We start from the raw sequence: 27,030 nt of genomic DNA, 5'->3' as shown, positions 1-27,030 counted from the left end.
AGGTGCTGGCGAGAGGGCAGCGCTCACCCCGTGTGCCTCTGGGGCAGCCCCCATATGCCCAGGGATGCTGGGGCCAGGCTCTGGGAGCAGCAGCATCCCCCTGCTGATCTCTGTCTGTGTTCCACAGGAACCCTGTCCTACAGCCCACCAGAGTGGATCCAGCACCAACGCTACCACGGCGAGGCAGCCACGATCTGGTCCCTGGGCCTCCTGCTGTGCCACCTGGTCATGGGGAAACACCCGTTCAGGAGGGGCCAGGAGATCATCCGGGGGCGGATCTTGTTCCCACGATGGCTCTCTCAAGGTGGATCCTCACCTCTGGGCACAGGGGCAGTAGCATTGCTGGGAGACAGGAGCAGGCTCATGGGCATCCCGCTCTGGCAGCTGCTGAGGAGGTGGCACATGTCCTGCTCTCCTGCTGTCCTCCAAACGGAGCATCCATGGGGAAGTTTAGGCCCAGCTCTGGGCACACCCAGCATGGCCTGGGCATGGGAACGGGAGGGCAACTTCTCCAACTGACTGGTGATTTCTGGTTTCTCTCCCCAGAGTGCCAGGATATCATTAAGAGGTGTTTGTCCATGCAACCCTCGGACAGGCCATCCTTAGAAGAGCTTTTCTGTCATCCTTGGGTGTAGGGTGTTCCTCTGCCCTAGAAGATGGGAGAGATCCACGTACACAGTTGGATCCAGGGGTCTGGCAGGTACCAGCTCCATGCATCTCTTGGCAATCAGTGGCAAAGCAAACCAGGCTGGTTTTGTCCTGCCTGTAGCTTTGAGCAGGGGTCAGCAGAAGGGAATATGCAGCTCTTGGGCTGGAGCTGAGCTGCAGACCTGGTGTGGCAAGCACTGGTGGCCACCATCCCCCCTGGTTTTGTTTGTCCTGTTCATGGATGGCTGGGGCCCTGGGCAGAGCCCTGACAGCCTGGTCTGGCCCCAGGGCAGGAGAAGGAGCCCCTGGAGAAGCTGTTCCAGGTGGGGCTGCTGCTGGAGACACCGAGAACAACCTCAAGGATGACAATCTCTTCCTTGGCCTGGCCAGCTGAAGATGATGGACTTGGATTCTGGCACCTTCTTCAAAGCCAGGCTCCAGGCCCAATTTGCAGGTGAATCCACAGGCAGGGGGATGCTCCCTGATCTGGGCATGGCACGGCCTGGCCGGGCACCAAAGGTTCCCCCTGTGCAGGGGCAGATGCAATGAATTCTTCAGTCAGCTGCCCAGCTGCTTTTTGGCTCTGGGCAGCTGCTGAGGGCTGGATGTGCCGTGGCTGGCTGCAGGCTGGGCACATGTGCTGCCCTCCTGCTCTGCTGCCAAAGGCAGCAGGGATGGGCAGCTCTGGGCACAGCTCTGGGCACAGCCAGCATGGCCTGGGCACCGCAGGCCTTGGCACAAGGGCACAGGAGCCCTCAGCTGACGGCCGGTTTCTGCTTTCTCTCCTTGCAGCCAGGCTCTACAGGTGCTGAGGCTGCTCTGGGCTCTGCCAGGGCTCTGCTGGGCTCAGCCCTGGGCACAGCTGGGCTGGCTCTGCCCTCACATTGCTCTGACAGCTCTGCACCAGACGAGCCCGTTGCGAGCACAGCGCCTGAGCTTTCTGCTTTGGCAGGTGAGTGAGACTCTGCTGCAGGCCCAGAGATTGCAGCTGGGGACACACATCCAACTGGCAAGGACCCAGACTCTCCACAGTCCCAGCTGAATGCCTGGATCTGCACAGGGTGTTTTGTCTGTCCCGTTCTTCCTTCTTGATTGGCTGGAATTGTGCAATTGCACTTTCTTCCTCTAGAAGTGCCACGAGTGGGCCAAAGCTGGCGAGTGGGCCGAGCTCCTGAGGCAGTGCAGTCTGGAGCTGGTGGATGGAGAATTGCACTTCTGCACTTCCAAACCAGAGCAAAAAGCCGTAAGTGGGACTTTGTGTCTTTTAAGAAATCCCTGACAGTTTCAAAAGGAATGTGCAGCTCATTCGCAGGGTGAGAAGGAAGGTCATCTTGTAAAGGATTTGGGCTTTGACAGAGTTTCTGTTTCCAGTCCTGCTTGGAGCTGGAGTGGCACAAAGCAATTTCTTCTTGCTTCGAGCACAATTTCAAATACCAATGTTGGAAACAAAGCCCAAAATCTTTTAAGAGGCTTTTGAGGTCACAAAGATGGATCCATGCCATCAACACATTTACAATGGAAATACTTGAGTTCTCTTTTTAAAAAGATCATTTACCTCTTAATGCAAAGAATGTAACTTTGCATTTATGTTTGGTTTTTTTCAATAACTGTATGTAATGTTTTTTCACTAATACTTGGATTTTATTCTTATCTTTTACAAATTTTCAATTATTTTTCCTTTTTCCTTTTTTATCCTTTAAATAGAAAACATGTCCTATCAAAGGAATGTCCTTTGCTCCTGGTTCCCGTGTGGAGCAGCTCCCTTCCTGCTGGCTGAGCTGCGCAGGCAGAGCCCGGCAGCTCCTGGCCCTGCAGGGCTGAGGCTTTTCCCCGTTGCTGGGCACAGACTGATGGAGCAGCACTGCTGAACATGGGCACACAGAGGGACCAGCAGCAGCTGCCTTTGGCCACCTGAGGCTCCAAGGCCCAAACTCTGAGCAGCCAGGGCTGGAAGAGACTGGCAGGATCTGATCCCTGACTCTGGGCAGACAGGGCTGCACAAATGACCCCACAGCAGCAGCAGCAGCAGATGGAGCTGACTTTGAGCACAGCCCCTGCCCCTCTTCCCTCCCGTGTGCAGCGGTGTCACAGCAGCCTGAGGCACCTGGGAGCCCCCAGTGCCAGCAGGGACTGGAGATGGCAGCCCTGGGCTCCTGGAGGCTGTGCAGGGAACGGAGCTGGGCACACCCTGTCCATTGGGGGCTTCCAGATGGAAAAGGCTGCTGTGCCCAGGCAGCTGCAAGGGCACAGAAAGGAGGCTCTGGAGCACTGGATCTGTGCCAGTGCCACAGTCCTGGGCAGCAGCCAGCGAGCCCTGGGGGAACAGAGGGCACAGCAAGAGGGACAGAACCAGGCAAGGGCAGAGACTGGAGAGAGCCAGGCCTGGGAGCAGGAACAGCTGCTCCATTGCACTCTTGGAGAAAGCTCTTGGCTGGTTCAAAGCGCTGAAAGGCGTGAAGGGCAGAGAGGTGGCCACAGCAAACAATGCTCCTGTTTGCACAGCCTCCCCTCTCCGTGTCCCAGAAGGAATTGCATGGACTGTGTTCTTCTCTCCAACTTGTCTCGTTCAGCATGAGCAACTCAGCACCAGGAGCTGAAGGAGCTGAAGCCTCAGGCCACAGGAGCTGGGCAAGAGGGAACTTTTGGAGCAAAGTAATGCTGCTAAAATAGCCCCAGCTGAATGCAGTGGATAGAATCATGGAATCACAGAATCGTTTCTGTTGGAAAAGCCCTCTGAGCTCACCCAGTGCAGCCGCTCACCCAGCAGTGCCAAGCCCAGCACTAAACCACGTCCCTGAAGTGCCAAGGCCTGGACACCAGCCCTGAGTGGGACCTGGACAGTAGGCCCTGAGCCAAAGGTGGCCTCTGGATGAACCTTCCAACCAAAGGTTATCTTTGTATTTGCTCCCTAATGAAATATGCATGGTCATTAGCCCTGTAATAGATGTAGCCACTCATTAGTGAGACATGTATTGACCTTTGTGTATTTAGAAGCCAGACAAGGCCATGAAATCTGATATCTGGCCTTGTTTGGGGCTGAAGGATCAAAGTCACCTCCCTTGGTTTCTCCTTGAGCCCTGGCCAGGCTTTGGGAGGGACCCAAGAGGAGGATGAAAGCAGATGTTGCCACACTAGCAGTGCTGTCAGTTTGTTCATTCAGCACTGTCAGAGCTGGGCCCTCTCCCAGTGGGGTTGGAGCCTCACCTGGGGCTGGAGGCACCTGCAGGAATTCCCAGTGCCCAGGAGTGGCTCTGCAGCCCTTGGCTGTGACAGCTTCCCCAGCTGCTGTGTGGGTCCGGGGGATGGTAAAGGCTGAGGGTAAATGCTGCTGGATCTTTCTTAATCACTGCAGGCAGTCTTTGGTGGGGATGGTTGGGTGCATTACTGAGCTGCTCCTTTTGTGATTCTTTGCTGCTCTGAACTGCAGGAAATGACACTGCTTCCTTCAGTTGGAGTCTGTGTCTTTGGTGCTGACCCTGCCCACTGGTAAAACAAAACTGGCACAGTCTGGCCAGATCCCAACAAAATGTCACTTGTTCAGTGTAAATGTGAGGAATCAGTGCCATCAGAAATTCCCAGCTGGGAAGCCCTTCCCTGGAATTCCCTGGCTCTGGAGTGGGCTGAGGTCGGAGCCCCATGTGAGCAGTGGGGCAGTCGGGTAAAAGAAGCTGCACCCCTGGATGGCTTCAAATGCATCCAGAAATTTCATATGGAAAAGGAAAAGACCTTGTGGGTTTGGGCTGACAAAGATGAATTTGTTGAGAATACATAGGAAACAGCACCTTCAGAAGGAACAATGATTGTTGGAATGCTCCCACATGGAGCAACAGAAGAAGGTTTTAATCTTGAGCTCAGATGCACTTGTGCAAGTGAAATATCAATATAATAAATAACTATATACATATTTATGGGATAATAAGACCTTCATGTTTATATTTATAGCTTTTAATGTATATATGTCTATATCTACATGTCTATATCTGTATTTATATATAAATATGTACATATAATAATAATGTGAAATAGTGCTGACAATACTAATTTGGTATCTTTGGCTGCTCAGGGATGTAACACTAAATATCCTACAGAACAGGATTGGCCAGGACCCTAATGTCAGTGGTCAACTTTGTGAGATTGTATACAATGGAAAAAGGAGGAAGGGAGGAAATTGGTTATTTTTACAGGGTTTGCTGATACTGTGATGCAGAATGCTTTGTCCATTCCTGTGAAAAACACAGTGATTTTGTCTGCAGGGTTTTTCATGTACCAGACTATGCACAAGCTGCAGGATTCCTTGAATGGGTGAAGGGGTTGTTAAAAGAGCAGTTGAAAAAATGAGGAGATGGGAACTTTCCCATGGAGAACCCATCTCCCGGATGTGCTCCATGCCCTTCACAATGGCCCACTGGGGAAATAGAAACCCCCTGGCTGTGCACGGCTGCCCCCAATTTGCAAATCCAGCCATGGGCAGTGAGACTTGGGCTGCCTGGGAAATTGTTCTGGCTGTGATGGCCCCTGGCAGGGCCAGCCCAGAGGCTGCAGGGCTGGGCCTTCATGCATTGGAATTCATTAGGATAAATTCAAAGCAAATGAGAGCTATCAATTCTGAAAGAAGAATTCAGATTCCTCCAGGACACTTTGCTTTGGTAACTGCTCCCTTGGAGCTTGGCCTTGCAAAGTGGTCCTGTCATGGCAGGAGGAATTGATGCAGAATATCAAGGAGAAATTACAGTAATTCTGTAAACAATAATGAACAATATAGGATTATTCAACCCCATGACAGGGTAGCACAATTATCGATTTTGCAATTTTAAGAATGATTGTGAAAAAAGGAGATCCAGCTCCAGTCACCACCGTTTGTGGAGATAAAGGGTTTGGATCCAGCAGCCCTAATAATGGAGCCAGAGTGTTGGTCCAGAGGCCAAATGGCCCTCCCAAGGCAGCTGAAGGAGCAGCTCCTAGGAAAGACAACTCTGAGTCCTGAAACCTGGGCAGGAACAATGGGAATGTGTCCCTGCAGCAAAGGATTCTGTGTGAGAACAAGGAGATCTGACAGGATACTGTTTTACACATCCTGCCAGACCAGATCTTCTCTGTTTGCCCCAAGGGCCCCTGTGGAAAATGCTCTGATCCACGGGGCTCCATGTGAAGGCTGCTGTGACACTGAGGGACTTGCACAGGAATTCCATCCAGGAGCCTGGGTGCCCCTCAGGGACTGGGACCCGGCCCCTTCCAGCCAGAGGGGAAAGGGCCCCCCAAGCCTTGTTAGCCACAGACAGCTTGGTAAAGCTGAACAGCAAAGGGCCTCGGGGCATTATTCTGGAATTAAAAAGGTGCCAGCGCCAGGGACAACAGAATTCTTGTTCCTAATTGGAATGAGATTGAGAAAAAAGAACAAAGAATGGTGTCACTGAAGTACTACTGATGTCTGTAAGGTGTACCTTGATAGTCAGCCAGAATCTTTGTCTGCCACAAACACCTCTGGTGTTTCACCAAGGGATTGGTCATCAAAATGTAATGATGGCTTATGATGGATTGCTGAGCTTCTTTTGTAATTCTTTGCTAATGATGATGTGCTTTGCTGAGCTTATCCTTTTGTAAATCTCTGCAGCTGTGCATGATATAAATGACATAATTCCTTAAGTTGGTGTCTGTGTCTTTGGTAGTGACCTTGCCCACTGGTGAAACAGGGCCCCCTCTTGCCTAAGTGTTCCCTGGGAAGGCAAAAGCCCTCCCTCCAAAATTCCCCCCTTCCTCCCTGTTCCCCCCTTCCTCCCTGTTCCCCCCTTTACACCCTGTGCATGATGTGCTCTGGTCTGGGGTATGCCCGGGGTCAGTTGGGCTCCCCTGTCCTGGCTGTGTCCCCTGCCCAGCTCCCCTGCAGCCCCAGCCCCTCCCCAGCATGGCTGGACGAGGGGCAGGACAGGCCTTGGCTGTGCTGCAGCTCAGCAAGAACAAAACCATCTCTGCGTGCTCAGCCCTGTGCTCAGCACCCGGCCCAGCAGTGTCTCAGTGCCAGGGGCTGTGCCCTCAGTCCCTGCCAGGGGTTTCCATGGCAACTGTCAGGACGGGTGACCCAGGTGTCCCCCCAGTGCCGGTTGCCATGGAAACAGTGCCCAGCCCCGCCCCTTTCTGTCTGGCTGACCTGGCCTTTGGCCCTGGCAGTGCCGTTGGCTGCTGGTTCCTGGTGCCTGAGTGGCCAGCGCGGCACAGGGCAGGTGGCCATGGCACAGCCCCCAGCAAGGGATCCCCTCTGGCTCTGGGCACTGACACCAGCCCTGAGCAAGGGGCCAGGGCAGCTTTCCATGGCCACCAACATCACAACGGCTCCAGGCATTGGCTGCTATGGCACCAAACCAAGGAACGGGTCACCGTGGGCGTTGCCGTGGCACCAACATATGTCACTGAATTGTACCTGGAACAGCCCTGGCACCGCTTTGTCCTGAGGGCTGACATGGCAGATGAGGGCAGCAACAGCTGGGGCTCTGCAAGGGCCCTGGGGGAGACAGAAAGGAGCAGCAGAGCAGGGGCTGATCCATCCCCAGTGCACTGCACAGCCCAGGGCAGCGTCCCAGAGCGTCCTGATGGAGCTGCCAACAACATCCCCCCTCTGCAGCCCTGGCCTCTCCCCCAGTTCACACAGGTGCCCCATCCTTGCAGGCACAGACACGGCAGCACTGGCTCCGCAGCCCCTGTTTGCATTGCACACAGCAGGTGGGAGCACCCCCATGCTGTTGCTGTGGGGACATGAACCTGAGCGGGAGCACAAATGCCATCAGCCCCTGGGGCCAGCAAGGGCTGGGGGACACCAGGGAAACCACTCAGCTTTGTCCTGGCCTCTGCAGTCAGCCAGAAAGTTTGTTCCCATCAGCTGGGAGTTTCCTGTGCCACTGCAGATGCTGTTGGTCAGAGCCAGGGATGCCTGGCAGCCACCCCCAAACTGCCCTGAGCATTTCTTTGGCATCACCTTTGCTTTCTTTACTCTTCCTGATACAAATGTCTTCCCATTGCCCACCCCTGTTCCCTCCCCTGCAAACAGCTCATCCATGCTTGCCCTTTCCTCTCTGGCCCCACTCCCTATTGCAGTTCCTGACTTGGCCCCATGGGTGTTGTTATTATATTTCTAGAGTCACATACTGTTTCTAAAGTCCCATATTTCTCTAGTCCCATACCTCCTCTCCTCGGCGTTTTCCTATAGCTAAAGACCTACACAGCACAGACTCCTCCTTCTGCAGGTTTTTCCTTCTTAGTCAGGGCACCCACAAGGCTCTCCCTGACTGGCCAACCCACCCCCTTTTATCCCAGTTATCTTCACTAGCCACAGCTGCAGCCCAATGAAGGACATCACAGCTGCAGCCCATCGAGAACAACTGGGACTTACCTGGGCAAGGCCTATATACAGATATTCAAGTACAATACAGATATTTTACTAGGACTCAAAAGCCACCTATACTATACATGGGAACGTCCCTTGGGCAGCAGGATCATCCTGCAAGTGCTGCAGGAATTGTCTGCAGGCTCCTGCAGTGCCTGGTGCTGCTCCCTTGCAGAGGCACCCCAGGCCAGGGGGGCACATCTGGGCTGCTGTGTCTGGCTCTGGGGTTCCCTGTTCTGGGCAGTGAGGAGGAGCTGCAGAGGCTCTGCAGGACTGACAGGATGGGCTTTGGGGCTGGCAGGAGAAGCTGAGGGACCTGGGCTGCTGGAGCTTCTGAAGAGGAGGCCCAGGGCTCATCCTGCAACTGCTCCAAGGGTGGTTTCAGAGAATCCCAGAATCAGCAAGGCTGGAACAGGCCATGGAGATCATCAAGTCCACCCTGTGCCCTGACACCACCTTGTCTCCCCTGAGCCTCCTCTTCTCCAGGGTAAACAACCCCAGCTCCCTCAGCCACTCCTCACAGACCTTGTGCTCCAGACCCCTCCCCAGCCTTGTTGCCCTTCTCTGGACACGCTCCAGCCCCTCCATGTCCTTCCTAAATTGGGGGCACCAGAACTGCAAACAGCACTTGAGGTGCTGCCCAAGCAGTGCTGAGCACAGGGGAAGAATCCCTGCCCTGCTCCTGCTGGCCACACCATTCCTGATCCAGGCCAGGAGCCATTGGCCTTCTTGCCCACCTGGGCACACTGCTGGCTCATGTCCAGCCTGCTGTCCATCACCCCTGCAGGTCCCTTTCTGCCTGGCTGCTGTGCAGCCACTCTGTCCCCAGCCTATAGAGCTGCAGGAGTTGTTGTGTCCAACATGCAGGACCCGGCACTTGGACTTGTTCAACCTCACATTGTTGGGTTTGGGTCCTGGATCCAGCCTGTCCGGGTCCCTGTGCAGAGCCCCCCTGCCCTCCAGCAGATCCACACTCACACCCACCTTGGTGTCATCTGCAAATTTGCTGATGCTGGACTCAGTCCCCTCATGCAGATCATCAATGCAGACATTGAAATCCATGCTGGCTGGCTCTGACCCCTCGGCCATCCTGTGGGTGCTCTGTGATGGCACTCAAGGTGATCTGTTCCAACACCTTGCCGGGCACCTAGGTCAGGCTGACAGGCCTGGAGTTCCCCAGATCCTCCTTCCAGCCCTTCTTGGGGATGAGCTCACATTGGCACCTCCAGTCCTCTGGGACCGCCCTGCTGAGCCAGCACTGATGGTAAATGATGGAGAGCAGATTGGGGAGCTCATCCACCAGCTCCCTCATCCCCCTGGGAAGGATCCCATCTGGTCCTAGAGACACCTGTGAGCATCTGAGTGGCTCAGCAGGTCTCCAGCTGCTTCCTCCTGGATTCCAGGGGGGCTGTTCTGCTCTCTGTCCCCATCTACCAGGCCAGGAGAACACTTGTTCTGGTTGGAAACTGTCTTATTTTTTAAATTACTCTTACTTTTGAAAGCAAAGAAAGGTTAAGTACCTCAGTCTTTTCCTCATCTTTGGTAACCATATCCCCCACAATAAGAAATGGAGGTTGTCCTCAACCCTTCTTTTGCCATGAATGCATTTATAAGATATATTTTGTTATCCTTCAAAGAAGTGGCCTGATTAAGTCCTAATTAATCTTTCACCTCTCTAATTTTCTTTCTAAATGACCTAGCGATATTCTTAAAAATTTCCTGAGTTTCCTGCCTGTCCTGTGTTGGCTACATGATGATTGTATCATGTAATTCGTATAATGTAATTTGCTCCCTGCCCAGCCAGGCCCGTCCTTTCTCATGCTAACTCAGTTTTGGGCACAGAGGTAAAGGCTGTTGCTGCTCCTTTGAAATTTCTATCTTGAAGGGTGTCCATCCTTCCTGGAATCCTTTGCTTTTAAGGGCTGTTTCCCTTTAAAAAATCAGTACCTGATTCAGTACTCTCCAAATCTGCATCCTGAATAGGCTGAAGTCTGCTCTTAAAAATCCAATGCAGAAGATTTGATGATGCCCCTCCTTTCACAGAATATATAAAACCTCAATAATTTCATGGTCATTGTGCCCCAAACAGCCTCTGACCACCACATCTCCCACCAGCCCTTCTCTGTTTGTGACCAGCAGGAGACAGAGCTTTCCTTGGCAGTGGGAATTGCAGGAAACCTCCCCAAAGTGAAGCTTGGAGAGTTCAGGCTGGATCTGAGGAGAAAGCAAAGTCCCTCGCAGGGCAGCATGTTGGTGCTGGAGGTGTGGCAGCATGAGGCTGGGCCATGGACGGGCTCTGTGTGCCAGGAGCCGGCAGCGCTGGGTGCAGGGAGCCCAGGGAGGGCACAGCAACGCTGGGTGAGAAATGCTGGGGCACAGCGAGATGGGCGAGTGCAGCCGGCCAGGGCAGAGGAGCAGCACGCCCAGGGGGCGCAGCCTGCAGGACAGATGGCCAAGGGCTGGGCAGGGCTGGCAGGGTCACAGGCACCCAGGCCTTTGTGCCCTGGGCTCGGGCAGCGCCTCTGGAGGCCCCACAGGAGGAACTTTCCTGGCAGGGGCTGCACTTTGCTTCTCCCTCGGCCTCCCTGGGGAGGCTGGCAGGGGCTGCAGGTTTATGACATTTGTCCTTGCTGCCCCTCACATCCCCCTGGCCCACAAACAGCCCCAAGGCAGCTGTGAGGGACAGGCCCTGCTGGCCCAGGCTGGGCTCAGGGCTTGGCCTTTCTGCTTCCCCCAGCCCGCCCAGGCCTTGCTCAGCATTGCAGTTCCCTGCTCAGAGCCTTTGGCTCCCTGCAATCCTTGCCTCAAGAATCTGCTCTCACCAGGCCCTGGGCAGCCTTTGGCACTCCCTGCCCTCACTGGGGCCCAGTGCTGCTCCAAGGGACTTGGAGTTTTGCTGCTGACTCCTTGAGCAGCTTCTTCATCCTTCTCTGAGCGCCTGAGGCTCCTGGACCCAGCCCCAAATCCAGTGTGGGGCTGATTAAAATACAGAAAGCCCTCAGGAGCTCTTTGTCACCCTTCCATTGTCTTTGAGTCTCCAGGGCTTGTGCAGTGACTGGAGTCAGTTTGGAGTTGTCTTCAGGAGGGAGATTCCAGAGTGCACATCATGATTTTTGGTTTTTATTCACGAGTATTTTTTTGTTTTCCAGTTATGAGAAGAGGGGATAGAAGCATTCCCCCAAGAGATCTTTATGCTGAATGACTCCTTAGGAGGTCTGGGCACAGAGAAGAATGAGCCCATTGCAGGCTGAGCCTCTTTGGACAAACTGCTCTTCACCCCCAGCCTCACCATGTCTGACATCACCCACCTGGGAGTGACATTCCAAAACATATAAAAATTTAAGCAGTTTTCCTTAAAAATATAAATTATTAATAAAAAAATAATAAACATATTATTCTAATTAATATAATATCCTGCACTTTTTAATAATTTTTTAAATCTATACATTTTTAGCAACCAAGTAAATAATTTATCTCTCTGATTGTCTGACCTGGATCTTTTCCCTTTCCTGACACCATCAGGTCATCAACATACTGCAGGATCTGCACTTCATCTTCAGGGACAAATTGTTCCAACAAATTCTCTAAAGCTTGTTCAAAGAGGTTGGGGGAATCCGTGAACCCTTGTGGCAATCAGGTCCACCTTAGCTGTTGTCTCCTTTTTGTACTCGGGTCCTCCCATTCAAAGGCAAAACAATCTCTACATTCCCTTGCTAGAGGATATGCCCAGAAAGCGTCCTTCAAATCTATAACACTATAAATCTATAATCAGGTCAGACAAACTAGTATTAAGCTTTTGAATTTTCTAGGGGAGAAAGGATTAAAAGTTTCCCAAGAAAAACTACAATTTGTGGAATCAAAAGTAACATACCTGGGGCACATAATAGGAGGGGAGTATAAGAAGTTAAGCCATGACAGAATTTCAGACATTTTAGCTCTCCCGGCCCCAAAAACAAAAAGAGATGTGAAAAAACTCCTGGGCCTGTTTGGATATTGCAAGTTATGGTTAGATCAATACACACAGAGTGTAAAATTTTTATACAATATATTAGTAGCTCCAGATCCCCTGATTTGGACAGCTGAAGATGACCGACAGTTGGAGAACCTAAAAGGCAAATTGCCTTCTGCCCCAGTCCTAAGCTTACCAGACCTCAGGAAGGGCTTTGACCTGTTTGCGAGTGCGGAAGGGGGTATAGCCTATGGTGTACTAACTCAAGAGTGGGGAGGTTGCAGAAAACCCATGGCTTACATCTCCAAATTGTTAGATCCAGTGGCTAGAGGCTGGCCAGTGTGTACACAAGCAGTAGCAGCAACTGCAATCCTGATAGAGGAGACTCAAAAATGGACCTTACAAGGAAAAGTTGAAGTACATACTCCTCACAACCTTAAGGCGGTACCGAGACAGAAGGCTCAGCAGTGGCTAACTGATGCCAGAATATTAAAGTATGAGATAATACTAATGAACACAGAGGACTTAGAATTTATGACTTCCAATGCCCTCAATCCAGCACAATTCCTAATGGGAGAGCCTATAGAGAATTTAGAACATGATTGCCTTGAATTGGTTAACCTCCAAACAAAAGTAAGAGAAGATTTAGAAGATCAGCCTCTAGCAACTGGAAGAATCTTATTCATAGATGGCTCTTTGAGGGTAGTAGATGGAAAAAGGGCTTCAAGTTATGCTATTACAGATGGAGAAACATTGCAAATTGATGAAAAAGGGAAACTACCCCCAAATTGGTCAGCTCAAAGCTGTGAAATATATGCCCTGAAGAGGGGACTGGACTTACTGGAGGGGGACCGGGGAACCATTTATACACACTCCCAATATGCATATGGGATAGTTCACACAGTTGGGAAATATGGGAGGAATGTGGATATTTAAGTTCAAAAGGAAAAAGCTTAGCCCATGAGAGCTTAGAGCAGTGTTAGAAGCTCTACAGAAACCTACAGAAATAGCAGTGGTCCATATAAAGGGGCATCAAAGAGGAGACAGTCTTGAAGTTAGAGGAAACCAACTGGCTGATCAGATAGCAAAAGAAGCAGCTTTAGAACCAGGGGATCCAGTAAAAAATGTTAAAGCAGGAACAACACCTGAAGAAGGAGAAAGAAGAGAAGAACCTGTATTTAGTGAAAAAGAATTGGAGGCTATAAAATATTTAAAGTTACTCCAAGGGCAACGAGGGGAATGGTTAACGTCAGATGGACGGGTGTTTTTGAATAAAGCACTGGCTCGGACAGTGCTAACAGAATTAGATAAATTAACTAATTGGGGAGTTCAAGGACTATGTGATCATTTCTTAAGAAATAACCTATGCATAGGTGTATATGGCCTAGCCAAAGCAATTACAAGAGGGTGTGTCATTTGTCAAAAAGGGAACCAGAAAGTCATGAGAAAAGTAGCACCTGGAGGGAGAGAATTAGCTTTAAGACTTTTCCAAAGCATACAGATAGATTTCACAGAGATGGCCCCAGTGCAAGGATACAAATATTTACTGGTTATAGTAGATCATCTCACCCATTGGGTAGAAGCCTTCCCAACCAGAAGGGAAACAACTCAAGTTGTAGCAAAAGTAATCCTAGACAACATTATCCCCAGATATGGAATGGTGAACACAATAGACTCAGACCGAGGTCCACATTTTGTGTCCCAAACATTGCAAAATATAATTGGAGCTTTAGGAATAAAATGGAAATTACATACTCCGTGGCACCCCCAGAGTTCTGGGAGGGTGGAGCGGATGAACAAAACTCTCAAAAATGTATTATTTAAATTGATTGAAGAAATAAAAATGAATTGGCAAAAGTGTTTGCCCCTAGCGCTTTTGCGCATCAGAACAAGACCTCGGTCTGACATAAGAATTTCACCTTATGAAATGATGTTTGGACTGCCATTCTTGTTAACACCCCATAGCATAGGAGACTATCTGGAAGGGGAAGAGGCTACCAGAAAGTATTTAGAGATAATTGGAAGAACTCTGGAAGGACTTAGAAAAGGAGGATACCTCCCCCAAACTTCCCCTCTTGACACGAAAGTTGAAGACATAACTAAGCCCAGGAGACTGGGTTTTGATAAAATCATGGAATACAGGACCATTAATGCCTAAATTTGAAGGCCCCTTTCAGGTACTCCTCATCACTAATTCGGCTGTGCGGACCAGACAAAAAGGTTGGACTCACATTACAAGAATAAAAGGGCCAGTCTCATCCCCAGGTATAGGACCAGATCTGACATCAGCTTCTCTCTCTGGCATTGGACCAGATTCTGCATCACTCTCATCTCCGGGCACTGGACAGGATTCAACCACATCACAAGTTAATTCATCCGAGTATACTGCGATAAAAAGACCAAAAGATTTAAAGTTGACTCTCAGAAGGAGGAGTCAAAAAGACTGAACTGTATAGGAAAATAATTGGTATTAGAGCCCTAACATAGCTTAAAATGTTTCTAGACAGTTCTGTGTGTAAAATAAGTTTGTAAAAAGTTTAAGACTGTAAATAAGTAATTCTAGTTAAGTTCCCCAATTTGGCTCTAAAGACTCCAGGTTAATCCCCTACAGAGCACTCCACTAAGAGAAACCAAAATTGGTAGAGAAAAGACCAAGAGAAGTTTAACCAGAGAAGCGGGTAGAAGAGACTCTAAAGAGCTTGGAAGCTTCTTCTCAGTAAAATTCCCCAAGAGGCAAGGCCGGGTGGGCAGGCTCTGCAAGATGACCCATACAGGACTCTTGGGAAGGGTAGTAATGATGACTCTGATTGCTGGTGGTGCTCTGGGGAGCCCAGGAGAGCCGGGCAGTGAGTGCTACCAACCCCTCTATGAGGAGGAAGAAGTGAGCTCCTTGTCTGGAGTCCTCATCAATTCTAACCCTACTTGCGTTAACCTCTCCCAATTGGTCCTTTATCAGAAAAATAAGACAATGCATTAGATGGCCCAGAATACTGCCACTTTTAGGCAGCCACTCCTGGGAGAGTGCCCTATAGGAGAAGCCTGGTTGTGCTTTGAGTGGGATGCTGCTGAAACAAGCTCAGTAGATCTAGTAAAAAGAAAAGAAATTGTAAAAACAGTAAGAAAGATGGTTTGTAACAAGTATTTAGCAGTAAAATATTCAGCTACCCAGGGGATCCCAAGAGATCCAAACAAATTAGAGTCTGTTGAAAAAAAGAAAGAACAAGTGTACCCACTATGAAGTATATGAATGTTATGAGTGTACTGAAAAAGAGATAAACTCGTTTGGAAAATGAAAGAACTGTGTAAATATTGGAAATGCCCAACAGAAACTGATGACACATTTCGGGAGAGCTCTAAACACCTGGTTTTGATCTCTAGTACTACAGCATACACTAAATTGTCAGAAGACTGGTCTGGCAGCTGCACAGCTAGAATAATAAAACCAGCTTTCTTCTTATTACCCAAAGAAACTGGATCAAGTTTAGGAGTGCCTATATGCAATGATTTAGGAGAAACCAAACAGAAGAAGCAAAGTGCAATAGAAATAGAGAAAGTCCAAAATTGTAAAGCCAAGTTCAGACCCCAATATCTATGTTAAATAGAATCATCAGGCTCCAGGGAGTATTAAAGATGAAGGATGCAATTATTAGAAACATTTCAAATGAAATAAAAAAAAAATTAGCGTGTGTAAATAACCAAGAACAAACTCTTACACTTGATTCCAGTTGGTGAGATAACCTATGGATTTTCAATAAGGATGTATGGGAAAAAGTAGTTTTTCTCACTCTGTGTATACATGGAGGATTGCTCTTTTTACTGTGCTTGTTTTCCTGTCCTGGAGTGACGTTATGATGCTTGTATCCCCATTCATCTGTTCTGTGCCTTTAAGACCGACTCTGAAGAGTGGAAGTTTTGTTTGGGTTTCTCTTATCAGGGACACAGAGACGGGCAGTACTTGGGGCTGTTATTCACTTCTTGCTTTCAGCTTGCTGCTTTGCTTGCTTGCTTTTCTGCTCTTGCTTCTGCTCTCGCTTTTGCTTCTGCTTATTAGCTAGTTCTAGCTAAACAGTCCAAATTCCTTCCCGGACTGTTTCTCCTCTCCTGTTGCTGTGACCATCTCGAACCTGCTCCGGACTGGGACCCGGGAACACCGAAGGTTTGGCTGCAGCAGCTGCCCCAGCGCCGGAGGGACTGAGAACAGAGCAACCACCCCCGAAAGAGACTTTCTGATTTTGTCATCTTTCTCAGAGCGGTGTCAGCTGGTATTGTTCATTTTGTGTGCTGGGGGGGTGCTGGGCCAGTCAAATAAACAGGTTCTTTCCACCTCTCTCCGAGGAATTTTTTCCCGAACCGGTTGGGGGGAGGGGCCGTGTGGGTTTTGCTTTCTGGAGGATCCTTTTCAGATTTTTTAACAAATTTGCCCTAAACCAGGACAATTAAAATAGTAGCATTGGCCATGCAGACCAACCTAAAGAAACCAAGAAAGGTAACGAAGTTAAGTAACCACGATTACCAGAGTGCGCAAGAAATTTATAATCAATACCAAAAATTAAAGAAATATGAAGCTCATCGGTCAGAAATTGCAAGTTGATGCAAGCTTAAATTTAAGCTCGATCAAAGAAGAAGAGGGGGGACTGTTATAAACAAAATTCTGCCAATTTTTCTGTAAAAAAAAGTTACAAAAACTAGTCAGACCACTGTTGCTGTGCTGCTAAAGTTTGTTCATATCATAACTTGTTTGTTATGATAATTACAAGTCGTTATCATTAATGGTTCTTTTTTGTATCAGTAAAGGCCCCTGCTGGAGCTAAATTAATGGCTCTTCTCCTGAGAAGGGTGGGGACTTCCCCAAACGGTGAGGAGAAGGGACTGAGACTTGGGAGGGGGTGCATGCAAACTAACTTCAGGACCAGCATGCCATGAGAAGCTACTACTCCAAACTTACTGAAAAGACCCCCAAAACAATGAGCTAACATAAAGTTAGGAAATTAGAGTGATGTCTGAATGTGAGGAGCAGAGTGCTGAGCCTGCAGAGATACTGGAGACCTTTGTAGCCCCTCACCCTGAGCACAAAAGTCATCCTGAAACCAGGACCTGGAGGGGGCGAGGCTGCGAAGATTAACATTTGGCTCCTACGAGGACTGGACCCCCAGCTCTGCTCCTAGTGGATAAAGCTGTGCATATCCTTCTCCTCCTCATCACGCTGGGACAGCCGACGGAGACTGCAGACCCGTGGAGCTGCCCAATTATGAGCTGATCACTTTAATTAAAGGCATTAAAAGGAGAAAAAGTCTCCTGCCATGTTTATTTCATCAGGGAGATAAGACTTCTGTTCCCAGAGATGAAGATGATTTCAGAAATAGATGAAGAGAACCTTTGCTCTTAAACAAGAGAACGTTTGCTCTTAAACAGCTCATCTTTAATATCCCATAAGTTGACATGGCCCATAAACACAGCTGTGGAAAAAGTGGTGATAAAATTGGAGGGACTTTGTCGGATTTTGGGGCTGTTTAGATGGTCTGGAAAAAGCCCAAAGATGGCCTTGGGCCGCCCGGGTTCGAAAGGACGAGAGGAAACTTCAGATCTGTTCTCGGTCTCGGTGTTTATTAATTGCTTATCTAAAAGATTTTCTCTTGGCCTGACAGAGTTCTGCTCAGCAGTCAGCCATGGGCACACACTGAGAGCCCCTGGGGCGGCCACCTATCTTTATACTTGGAGTTACGTATACAATATTTATCATTTTTCTCCAATACCCTCTACCCTTATTAACCAGTGTTCCCCTAGTAAGGTCCAATCCCGGAGTGCCAACATCACCACAGAAGATGGAGGCCTAGAGGAAGAAGAAGAAGGAGAAGGGCACGCCCCAATTCCTCCATCTTACTTCTCTAGACTCCCCTGTACAGAAATCTTAAACCCTGTATCTCACACTCCAATTAACTTATCCCTTCACCGTTCACCCCGGTGAAATCCTCCTATCCTCATACTGATGTCATCTCCCCTGTAGGATCAAAGTCCAGCCACCAGACATTTCTGGCAACATTCCAGGACTCCCGAGCCCCCCAGGGGTGGTCTTGTTCACTCTGTCCCCCAATTCTGAGAGGCTGAGATCCCACAGGACTTGACAATTTCAGATTTTTTAGGGGACTGCTATTTGTGGAATTGAGAGCCACGAGAGAACGGTTTTCTTGTGGAGAAGTCTCCATAGCACAATAGAGAGACTCCTCTCCTTAAGTGAACTGAACAAAACTATTCCAGAGGTGCTAAACTGACTGAAAATTTTACGTTTTGTCTCCTTACATTTTCAGTAAGGAAGAAAAGTTTTTAAGGAGAAGAAGAGTGTTCTGAAAGTTTTGTTCTGATTCTTATTCCTCTTTCTTTTAGTTACCATTGATAAACTTTTCTTATAGCCTTTTATTACTTAATCTTTTAGTTACTTTTGTAATTTTTCTTTATACCATTTTAAAGTTTTGAGCCTACTTTGCCTTCTTCCTAATCCTATCTCACAGCAGGAAATGAATAAGTATATTCCAGTGAGTGCACTGGTAATTAGCCAACACTGAACCCATCACAGTAATTAAAGCATTTGCCAAGAAATCTCAAAATGGCAAACCAAAACCACTACAGAAACCTTCCTGATGAACGGCACAAGAATAGAGGGAAATCGAAGGAGAGCCATGGTTTGTCAGGACTTGCCTGATTCTAATGAGCTCCGTGGTGCATTTGGAGCTGAGCCCTTGAACCTCAGGGCTTGAGAGGAGATTGCACAAACCTTGCCAGGAGTCAGAGTCAGAGGAAGCACCCAAACAGTCTCAAAGCATGAATGGCCCCCACTGAGGTCCATCCCCAACACAGACTCCTCATGGACTCCTTGGAGGAGAGAATTGGAGGCCAGGATGGCACAAAAACCTCTCAGAGAATCAGTGTGGAAAAGAAAATCAAAAGTACCTTAAAAACCTTGAGTATCTCAAGGTATTAATAAGCTCCACTGAGTGTCAGTACAAAACTCTCAAGGGACTCATTAAACCAGATAATTGGGGCCATGATTGCACAAATTTGTCATAGAGTTTGTATGAAATGGGGAAACACCAAGTACCTTAAAGTAACCAAAGTACCTTGAAGCATTAATAACCCCATGGACTCTCATTAATGATAAGGCCTCTACAGGGACTAATTAAAGTAGATAATTGGAGGCTGTGACTGCACAATCCTTCTCATAGTCTGTATCAAAAGTAAAACACCAAGTAGCTTAAAAAACTGAAGTACCTTGAAGCATTAATGAGCCCCACTGTCTGTTGTTACTGACAAAGCCTCTCCAGGGACTAATTAAAGTACATAATTGGAGGCTATGATTGCACATCAGTGTCGCTTTTCCAGCCTCCTCAGGGTTGCTCTGACGTTGCCATCTGATCCTGCAGAGCCAGAGCATCCGCTGGGCAGTGCTAGAGCTGAGAGGGGTCTGCAGGGCAGAGCTGAGCCCCCAGGGCTGGGCTGGGCTGGGCTCTGGCAGCACTGGCAGGGCCCAGCCCTGGGCACAGAGAAGCAACTGCTGGCAGGGACAGCTCCAGGCAGCAGAGCCCTGGGCAGGGGGGGAAAGTGCCCCAAGGCTGTGCAGGGATATTTCAAGTCCTCTCCAAACCCAACTATTCCATGGTTACTTTTTGTTACAGATCCCCATGCCAAGACACAGCAAATGTCCAACAGCAGCTCCATCAGGCACTTCCTCCTGCTGGCATTGACAGACATGCGGCAGCTGCAGCTCCTGCACTTCTGCCTCTTGCTGGGCATCTCCCTGGCTGCCCTCCTGGGCAACGGCCTCATCATCAGCGCCGTAGCCTGCGGCCACCACCTGCCCACGCCCATGTTCCTCTTCCTGCTCAACCTGGCCCTCACTGACCTGGGCTGCATCTGTACCACTGTCCCCAAAGCCATGCACAATTTCCTCTGGGACACCAGGAACATCTCCTACACAGGATGTGCTGCACAGCTCTTTTTCTTTTTGTTCTTCATCTCAGGAGAGCTTTCCCTCCTGACCATCATGTGCTATGACTGCTCCGTGTCCATCTGCAAACCTCTGCACTACGGGACCCTCCTGGGCAGCAGAGCTTGTGCCCACATGGCAGCAGCTGCCTGGGCCAGTGCCTTTCTCACTGCTGCATACAGCCAATACATTTTCCCTGCCCCTGTGCCATGGCAATGCCCTGGGTGTGAGAGTCTGTCAGAATTTTCCCTCATCTGCCTCAGGATCGTCCTTGGGAGACCACTGAAGAGAAGACCCCTCCCGTCTATATCTGGCTCTGAAGGAGAAAAGTCACACGCCACGGGCCCTGAGACCTGAAACCTCAGTGTTGAGCTATTGTTTTCACAGGACTGTTTGCTGTATGCTAGAGAAGGGGGCACCATGCCCCGTTTGCAACAATAGCAGCTCTGGAAGCTGTCCCATCTCTCGGCCTGACTGGACTTCTCCTGAGTTTCAGGTGGTCTCCTACCGAAGACCCTCACCTGTTTTACAACCACCGTGACAGACAGATGGAGATGTGAGAAGCTTCTCCACCAAGGACTGAGACATGAAACTCCTGAAAGGCCCCTCTGCTCCTTCCAAGGACTGGGACTGAAACCCCCAGCCCGGGGGAGGTGTGTGGGGCAGGCAAGCTGACCGAAGCGAGATGTTTGCCTGCAGATTGTGATCACTGAACCAAGAAAACAATGGCTCTCGCTTACTGCTGAGAACATAGACTACCTGTTACATCTATCAAGCTCATTTACTGCTGAGAACATGGACTACCTGTTACATCTGTTCCCTATTGTATCTGTTTCTCCCCCCCTCACAATTTTCAGTAATAAAAACCTCTGAGTTAGCTAGAGCCTTTGAGATCTCCCCAGCGTAGCAGGCGGACCCTCGGCTGGACTGCACCAAAGGACTCCATCTCTGCGTTGGTAGCTATATTCCCTCTCCCTCCCGCTCTCCCTCTCTCTCTTTCTCTATCTTTTTCTCTCCCTTAATCCCTCTATTGCATTTTTGCTGTGACTATTTCAATAAAATTGCATTTGATTTGATTATCACTGCAAACCCCCTTCTACCGTGTTGGTGTTTTGCACTCTGAGATCATTCCTACGAACCTTCAGGTCATCTGTCCACTAGGACAGACCCTGACAGGCCAAAGGCTTTTCCCTCAGGAGGTTGGACTGTCCCTCTCTCTGTGGACTCAATTTCCATTTTGTGGGATGGGAGAAGCCGGCTCTACCTTGGAAAGGTCTGGAATGGTCTCTACACTGCAGTGGGAGCTGCTGGCTCGGTGCATTCCTGGTGTTCTGCTCACCAAAGGCGCTGCTGGGAATTCACCCCAGGAACAGGCAGTGGGAATTTCCTTGTCCAGAAGCTCTGAGGGGTCTTTAACCTTATAAAATTTAGGAAATGGATTGGAAGTGGAAGCTAAAATCCCTTTGATCCACAGCTGATTCCTCTTCCCATTCTTTTCTTTCCGCTTTTCCCCTTTCCCCCTCCTTTTCCCTCCCCTCTCCTTCTCTTCCCTCTGGAATTTTTCAGATCCTTCATGCACCCCATCCATTCCCAGGGGCCTCCATCTCCAGGATTCTTCTTGCCCAGCTCCTCACAGTGAATTCCCCTGACAGACCCCAAGTCAGGGAATTTTCCCAAATCCTGGTGGAAAATGACTCAATCCCTGTCAGAACAGGAACCCCAGAAATTTTTCCGTGTCATGGGGCCCTTGCTCATCCGTGTTGGCCTGATGGGAATTCTGCTTCATTCTCACGCTTTGCCAGCAGCTCTGCTCTTCCCAATGGAAGATTCCCAGATCCCAGGATCTCCCAGCCTTTGCCAGCAGCTCCGTTTTTCCCAATAGAAGAATTCCAGATCCCGCCCCAGCTGGTGGATGAGATGTTTTCCACACTGCCTCCATTATATCCAGGGAATATTGCACTGGGCTGAGGAGCTTCTTCCCAGCTCCCTGGAAAAGGGGTGGGAGAGGAATTCCATGAGCTTCCACCCACTGAATCCAAAGCTTTTCACATGGTAATTTCCCATAGAATGAAGGAAAAAGAGGCTATTCCATCCTGTATTGGGAAATGCCAGAACCTCCTGCTCTGGGTAGAGTCCCTTCCACATTCTCAAAAAAAGGGATTTATCAGAGGAAGTTGCTCCTGGAATGCTGCTGGGAATGGCTCTCCTCAATTTCCCATCCATCTCTAAAGCTGCCAGAATCAAAGGCAAGGGGGCAGGGAGGACCCTCAGGTGCTGGCTGCCACCTGGGGCTGGGCAGAGCAGGGCTGGGCAATGGCCATCCCTGTGCAGTGGGGCTGGGCCATGACTGGGCCCCACACATGGATGGCCACCCCAACAACATCAGCCACTCCACAATGCACATCACTGTCCCAACAACATCACAATATTTAATCAACAATATAATCAATAATGTTATATCAATTTGTAAAATATCCAGCGAAAGTCAACTTCCATTAACTTATTTCTCACAATACATACCAGTGAAGAACTGTTATTCCTGTTCCCACATCTTTGCCTAAAAGCCCCATAATTTCAAAGTTACAATAGTTCAGAGAGAAGGGGGTCATATTTTCCATTCCGAGGGAGGTTCCCACCTTGTTCAGCTTCCTTGACAGAGCTGAACAAAGAAACACCATTTCTGCCAGGTTAACCAAAGAGCTGCATTTTTGTCCCAGGAGCAAAGAACCAGGTCCTGTGCCCCCTTGGAACTGGGACGGGCACCAGTAAGCCACCTTAGCGGGAGCACTGGGAGGGGGATTGCAGAGCCACTAAGCACATGGGGGTTAAGAGGAACAAATCTGGTTTTGATTTACGTCTCAACATACGCTACACATGAGGTGGAAAATGACTCTGTGGATTGTACATGTGCTGGGAACCCTGTCCCTGGCTAGGCTTCACATAACAGAGAATCAGGGGAGAGAAAGCTTCAGTGATTGGGCTGTGAGTGACCCCCACTGGCTGGTGGGACAGATGGCCAGGAAAAATGTGTGGGGAAAAATGCCTGGGAAAATCGGGCTCTGGAAGGACCCTTTGCAAATAAAAGCAGCAGACTGTGACACAACAGGAGCGTTTTGCTTTGGGTTTCTTGGAGGGATCAGGGGCTCGCTCAGAGGGTCAGCTTCACCCTCCTTCCCTGTGCGATTCACATTCTCTGAACCTGGGAGAAGTATTGAGAGAAGCAAAGAATGATCCAAACAATTCTTATCTCATTTACTGCTCCTGTGTTCTTTGCAAGTAGAATGAATTGTGGAAGATTGTTTACCTGAAGGGAATTAATAATTGGATTCTGGTGTGAGTGTTTTGATTCACTGACCAGTTGAATCCAGGTGTGTGTGTGTGTGGGGACTGTCGGCTGAAAGTCATGAGACTGTGCAGTGGAGTGCAGTTGAGTGCTTGTCAGATTCCGTTTAAATGTAATGTAATATCATATAGAATAATTTAGTATACTAATTATTAGCCTTCTGATAAGATGGAGTCAGATGCATCATTCCTCCTAGTCGTCAGGCAAAAATATCACTGGTACTCCCCCCGCCTCAACTTTTCCTCCCGGTGGTCCTTCTTCCCTGCCTGCATCCATTCTTCCCTGCTTTGCTGCTTCCCCGAGGCAGCTCATTCCTGTTCGTCCTGGATGTTCCTTCATTGCTCCCCAACGGAGCAGATGCTGCCTGCACCCACCCACCGCCTCTGCCGCATTTCCCGTGCTGCCCACAGCACCGAGCCTGCTGCACCTGCCCACTGCAGCCCCAGCCCACAGCAGCCAGCCCAGAGCCACCAGTGCCGCAGCACCAGCCCACAGCCAGCCCGCAGCAGCCAGCCTGCAGACATCGCTCGCCCATGCCAGAGACACGCAGGTGCTGTTGTTGGAAATCACACCCAGCCACTCACAAAAGCCATGTGGGCTCGCCCTGGCTTGCAGCACACACACTCCATCTGCTTAGCTGATGCCCACAGAGCGCCCGGGCTCCTTGCGGTAACGCTGTCCCTGTCTTCTGTTTCTGTCTCTATCCTTTTCCCGTTCTACTCCCTTCTCTTCCCCTTCGGTACAAACGCTTATCCTCCTTTATCAAGAAACTGTTCTCAGATATAATATTGCCACTTTTGTGCTTCATTTTCATCTGAGAAACCTTTCAGCAAAATCTTCCCCGACTCCCCCTTTTACAGCGGGATGGGACAGGGGTAGTGGGAGGGGGAATGGGGAAGCCCTGGGTGCACTGCAAGCACTGTGGGGAGAGAATGGGGCAGTCCCTGAGGGTACTTGGGCACTTGGATGGGGCTGGGGAGCCCCTGCAGGTAGCAGCAAAGGGATGGGGGAGCCCTTGGGGGTACTGGGAGAGGAAATGGGGAGCACAGGGTGCCCTGTGTAGCCTCCCCCTGACTCATGACCACCTCCCTTGGAAGGATGGGCAACCACAGGAGGCATGGAGGGAGCACCCCCAGTGTCACCCAGTTCCTCCCACTTCCCAGAGCATCACAACTTTTGGTGTAGATTTTCATAGATGTCACTGGGTTCCCACGGTTGCCTGTGCAGCTCCATGTACGTTGCCTGAGGATCCTCCACTGGGAGTGCCAGGGGGTCTAGGGGGGGCCTGTGGGAATAAGGGGGTGTGTGGAAGGGGATGGGAGGTGCTGGGAGTTTGGGTAAAAGGTGTATCATGGCTGGAGGCTGCACTCACCTTTCCTGGTGCTTCCTGGCATCTGCAAAGGAAAACTGGAGGGGTGAGTTTGGAGACCCAGGGGCTCCCATCCACCCTTGGGAATGCTGAACCACCACCAGACACACAATTCCTCCCAGGGTCCCCCAGTATCCTTGATGCACCCCCAGTATCCCTGACCCACGCCACTTGCACCAACACCCTGAGCTCCCAGAACCCCGCGCCTGGCAGGGAGGGGGACCCCTGATAGAACCCCCAACATCCCTGCAGGACCCTCCAACAGCTCCCAGAGCTCTGAGCCATGGTCACTGGGGGCTCAGCCCCTCCCAAGTCAGGGGCTGTGTGTGCAGCCCTATGGCCCCCTTCTCTGGGGGCCTTCCCACTGATCTCCAGGACCCCTGTTCCCCTATTGTCACCTACCCAGGCAGTGCGAGTGGTACCAAGCCACAATGACACCCATAAGCAGGAGCAGGAACAAAAAGGCCCCACTCACCCCTGCGGCCGCTGCAAGTAACAGAGGGAGACACATCAGGCTCACCCATCACCCCAGGGGTCCTGCACTCCCTGGTGACACTGTGTGACCCCACCTGTGTCCCTGTGTGTCCCTGTGTCCCGTGGTGTCAGCTCCAGGACACCGGGTGTGATGGTGGCATTGTCCACAGGCACTGCGGGGACACAGACAGGGCTGAGGCCACAGCGAGGGGCTGGCAGCCAGTGTTAGGGGATAGGGAGGGGGGGGATGGGTGTGGTGGGAGATGTCAGGAATGGGGTCACACCACAGAGGGGAGAGGGGACACTGGGCAGAGGGACCCAACAATGTGTCTGGGGGACATGGAGGTGCCCAACCAGAGCGCTCAAGGAGGCTGTGGGGGCTCCCAGTGCCCATCCCCGCTTTCACTGCGCACCGTGACGTGGAGCCGGGCGCTGCTCTTCAGCACGGCCCCCCCCTCAGAGCGCACCTGGCAGCTGTAATTCCAAGAGTGGGAGACCCCCACGGTGGGCACCAGCAGATGTGGTGACCCCTGTGGGCCCCCCATCACCTGCCCGTCCCAATAGAACATGTGCAGGAGGGGGGCTCGGGGCCACAGGGGGCTGGGGGTGCTGAGGCAGCTGAGAGTCAGGGGGGACCACAGAGTGGGTTTGGGGGAATCCTCCAGCACTTGCACAGGGAAGAGCTCAGGGAAGGAGAGGGGAGGTGAGGACTGTCACTCTGAGTCTGCTGGGAGGTATTTTTGGGGGTATGAGGAGATTGGAGTTCCAGCCATGGGGGTGCTCACCATGCACTGTCACTGTCACTGGTGCTGACCGTGATGGCCAGGACCTCAGAAAGCCCTCGCAGAGGTAGTGGCCGCTGTGGTGCCGCTGCAGGGGTTGCAGGGACAGCTCGGTCCCTCTGAGGGACTCTGTCAGGTCCTTCTCGTCCTGGTAAAATCGCATCCTGGGTACTGGGCTGTTCCACCGGCCCCGGCAGCGCAGTGTCACTGTGTCCCCCTCCAGCAGTGCCCATGCTGGCATCTGCAGCACCAGCTCGTCTGTAGGACAGGAGACTACCATCTCACTGAGGGGCTTGAGAGAGGTCCTAGGTGGGTCCCCACGGCACCGAGGACATCTGGGTGCACTGAGGTGCACTGGGGTGCAATGGGATTTCCCTGTGTGCAGGGCACAGGCTCTCGCCATGCGGGGGATGTGAGGCCACCTACGAAATGGAGCCCACCCAGACCTATCGAGGGCCACCGTGATGAGTTAAGATTCCCCCTTACCATCTACGACTCTCACGGGGGGGCTGCGCCCACTGCCAGGCCTGTCACATGTGTAGGTGCCACTCTCGGTGACATTGAGGTGGTCGCATTCCACCTGCCCCCAGTGCTTCCCGTCCTTGTACCAGGTGGTGGCACCAATGGTCCCCGAGCCCTGACAGGTCAGTGTCACCCGGTCCCACAGCACCGCCGGCCTCCAGGGGGGCTCCACGAGGAGCTGGGTGGTCTGGGCACCTGTGGGTGACAGGAGACACCAGCCTGCCAGGCCCAGTGTGGGACTGGGGACAGCAGGGTGGGGACATGGCATCCCCAAGGACTCACCAGTGAGGCCAAGGGTCTGGGCTGGAAGGCAGAAGGGACATGGCTCAGTGGGGGTGGCACCATGGGGACAGAGGCACAGGGGTAGGGGGGGTGGGGGGCTGTCCCCACCTGTCCTTGTATGACATGGACTCCTTGTGGACAGGGACACTGCAGCCACCCCTTGCTCAGGCAGGACATAGGGACACTGTGGACACCTCTGAACTGAGGATGCCACGGCCACCCTGTGCTGGCACAGGTCACCCCCACCAGCCCCATGATGCCTCCCCAAACCCTTGTCCCGCCTTTTTTGTCCCCATGTTCCTGTCCCC

The 27,030-nt window shown here is 50.9% G+C and overlaps 1 protein-coding gene and 1 pseudogene across 1 annotated transcript in view; one reads left to right on the top strand and one right to left on the bottom strand.

The window, feature by feature from the left end:
* LOC128943545 (serine/threonine-protein kinase pim-1-like) overlaps positions 1–635 on the top strand; it is a 79,337-nt gene extending 78,702 nt beyond the window's left edge. The window contains exons 5-6 of the mRNA XM_054286458.1: positions 128–304; positions 547–635. Coding sequence (XP_054142433.1) covers positions 128–304; positions 547–635 — 266 coding nt within the window. The remainder of the gene's footprint in view (positions 1–127; positions 305–546) is intronic.
* LOC128943499 (serine/threonine-protein kinase pim-1-like) overlaps positions 1–27,030 on the bottom strand; it is a 253,989-nt pseudogene that overhangs the window by 81,666 nt on the left and 145,293 nt on the right.

Source organism: Melozone crissalis, unplaced genomic scaffold (genome assembly GCF_028551555.1).
Source record: "Melozone crissalis strain CALT ecotype California unplaced genomic scaffold, PUWL_Pcris_2 ptg000046l_1, whole genome shotgun sequence".
NCBI lineage: Eukaryota > Metazoa > Chordata > Aves > Passeriformes > Passerellidae > Melozone > Melozone crissalis.
The sequence above is the reverse complement of the archived record's forward strand: the minus strand, read 5'-3'. Positions and strand labels throughout refer to the sequence as shown.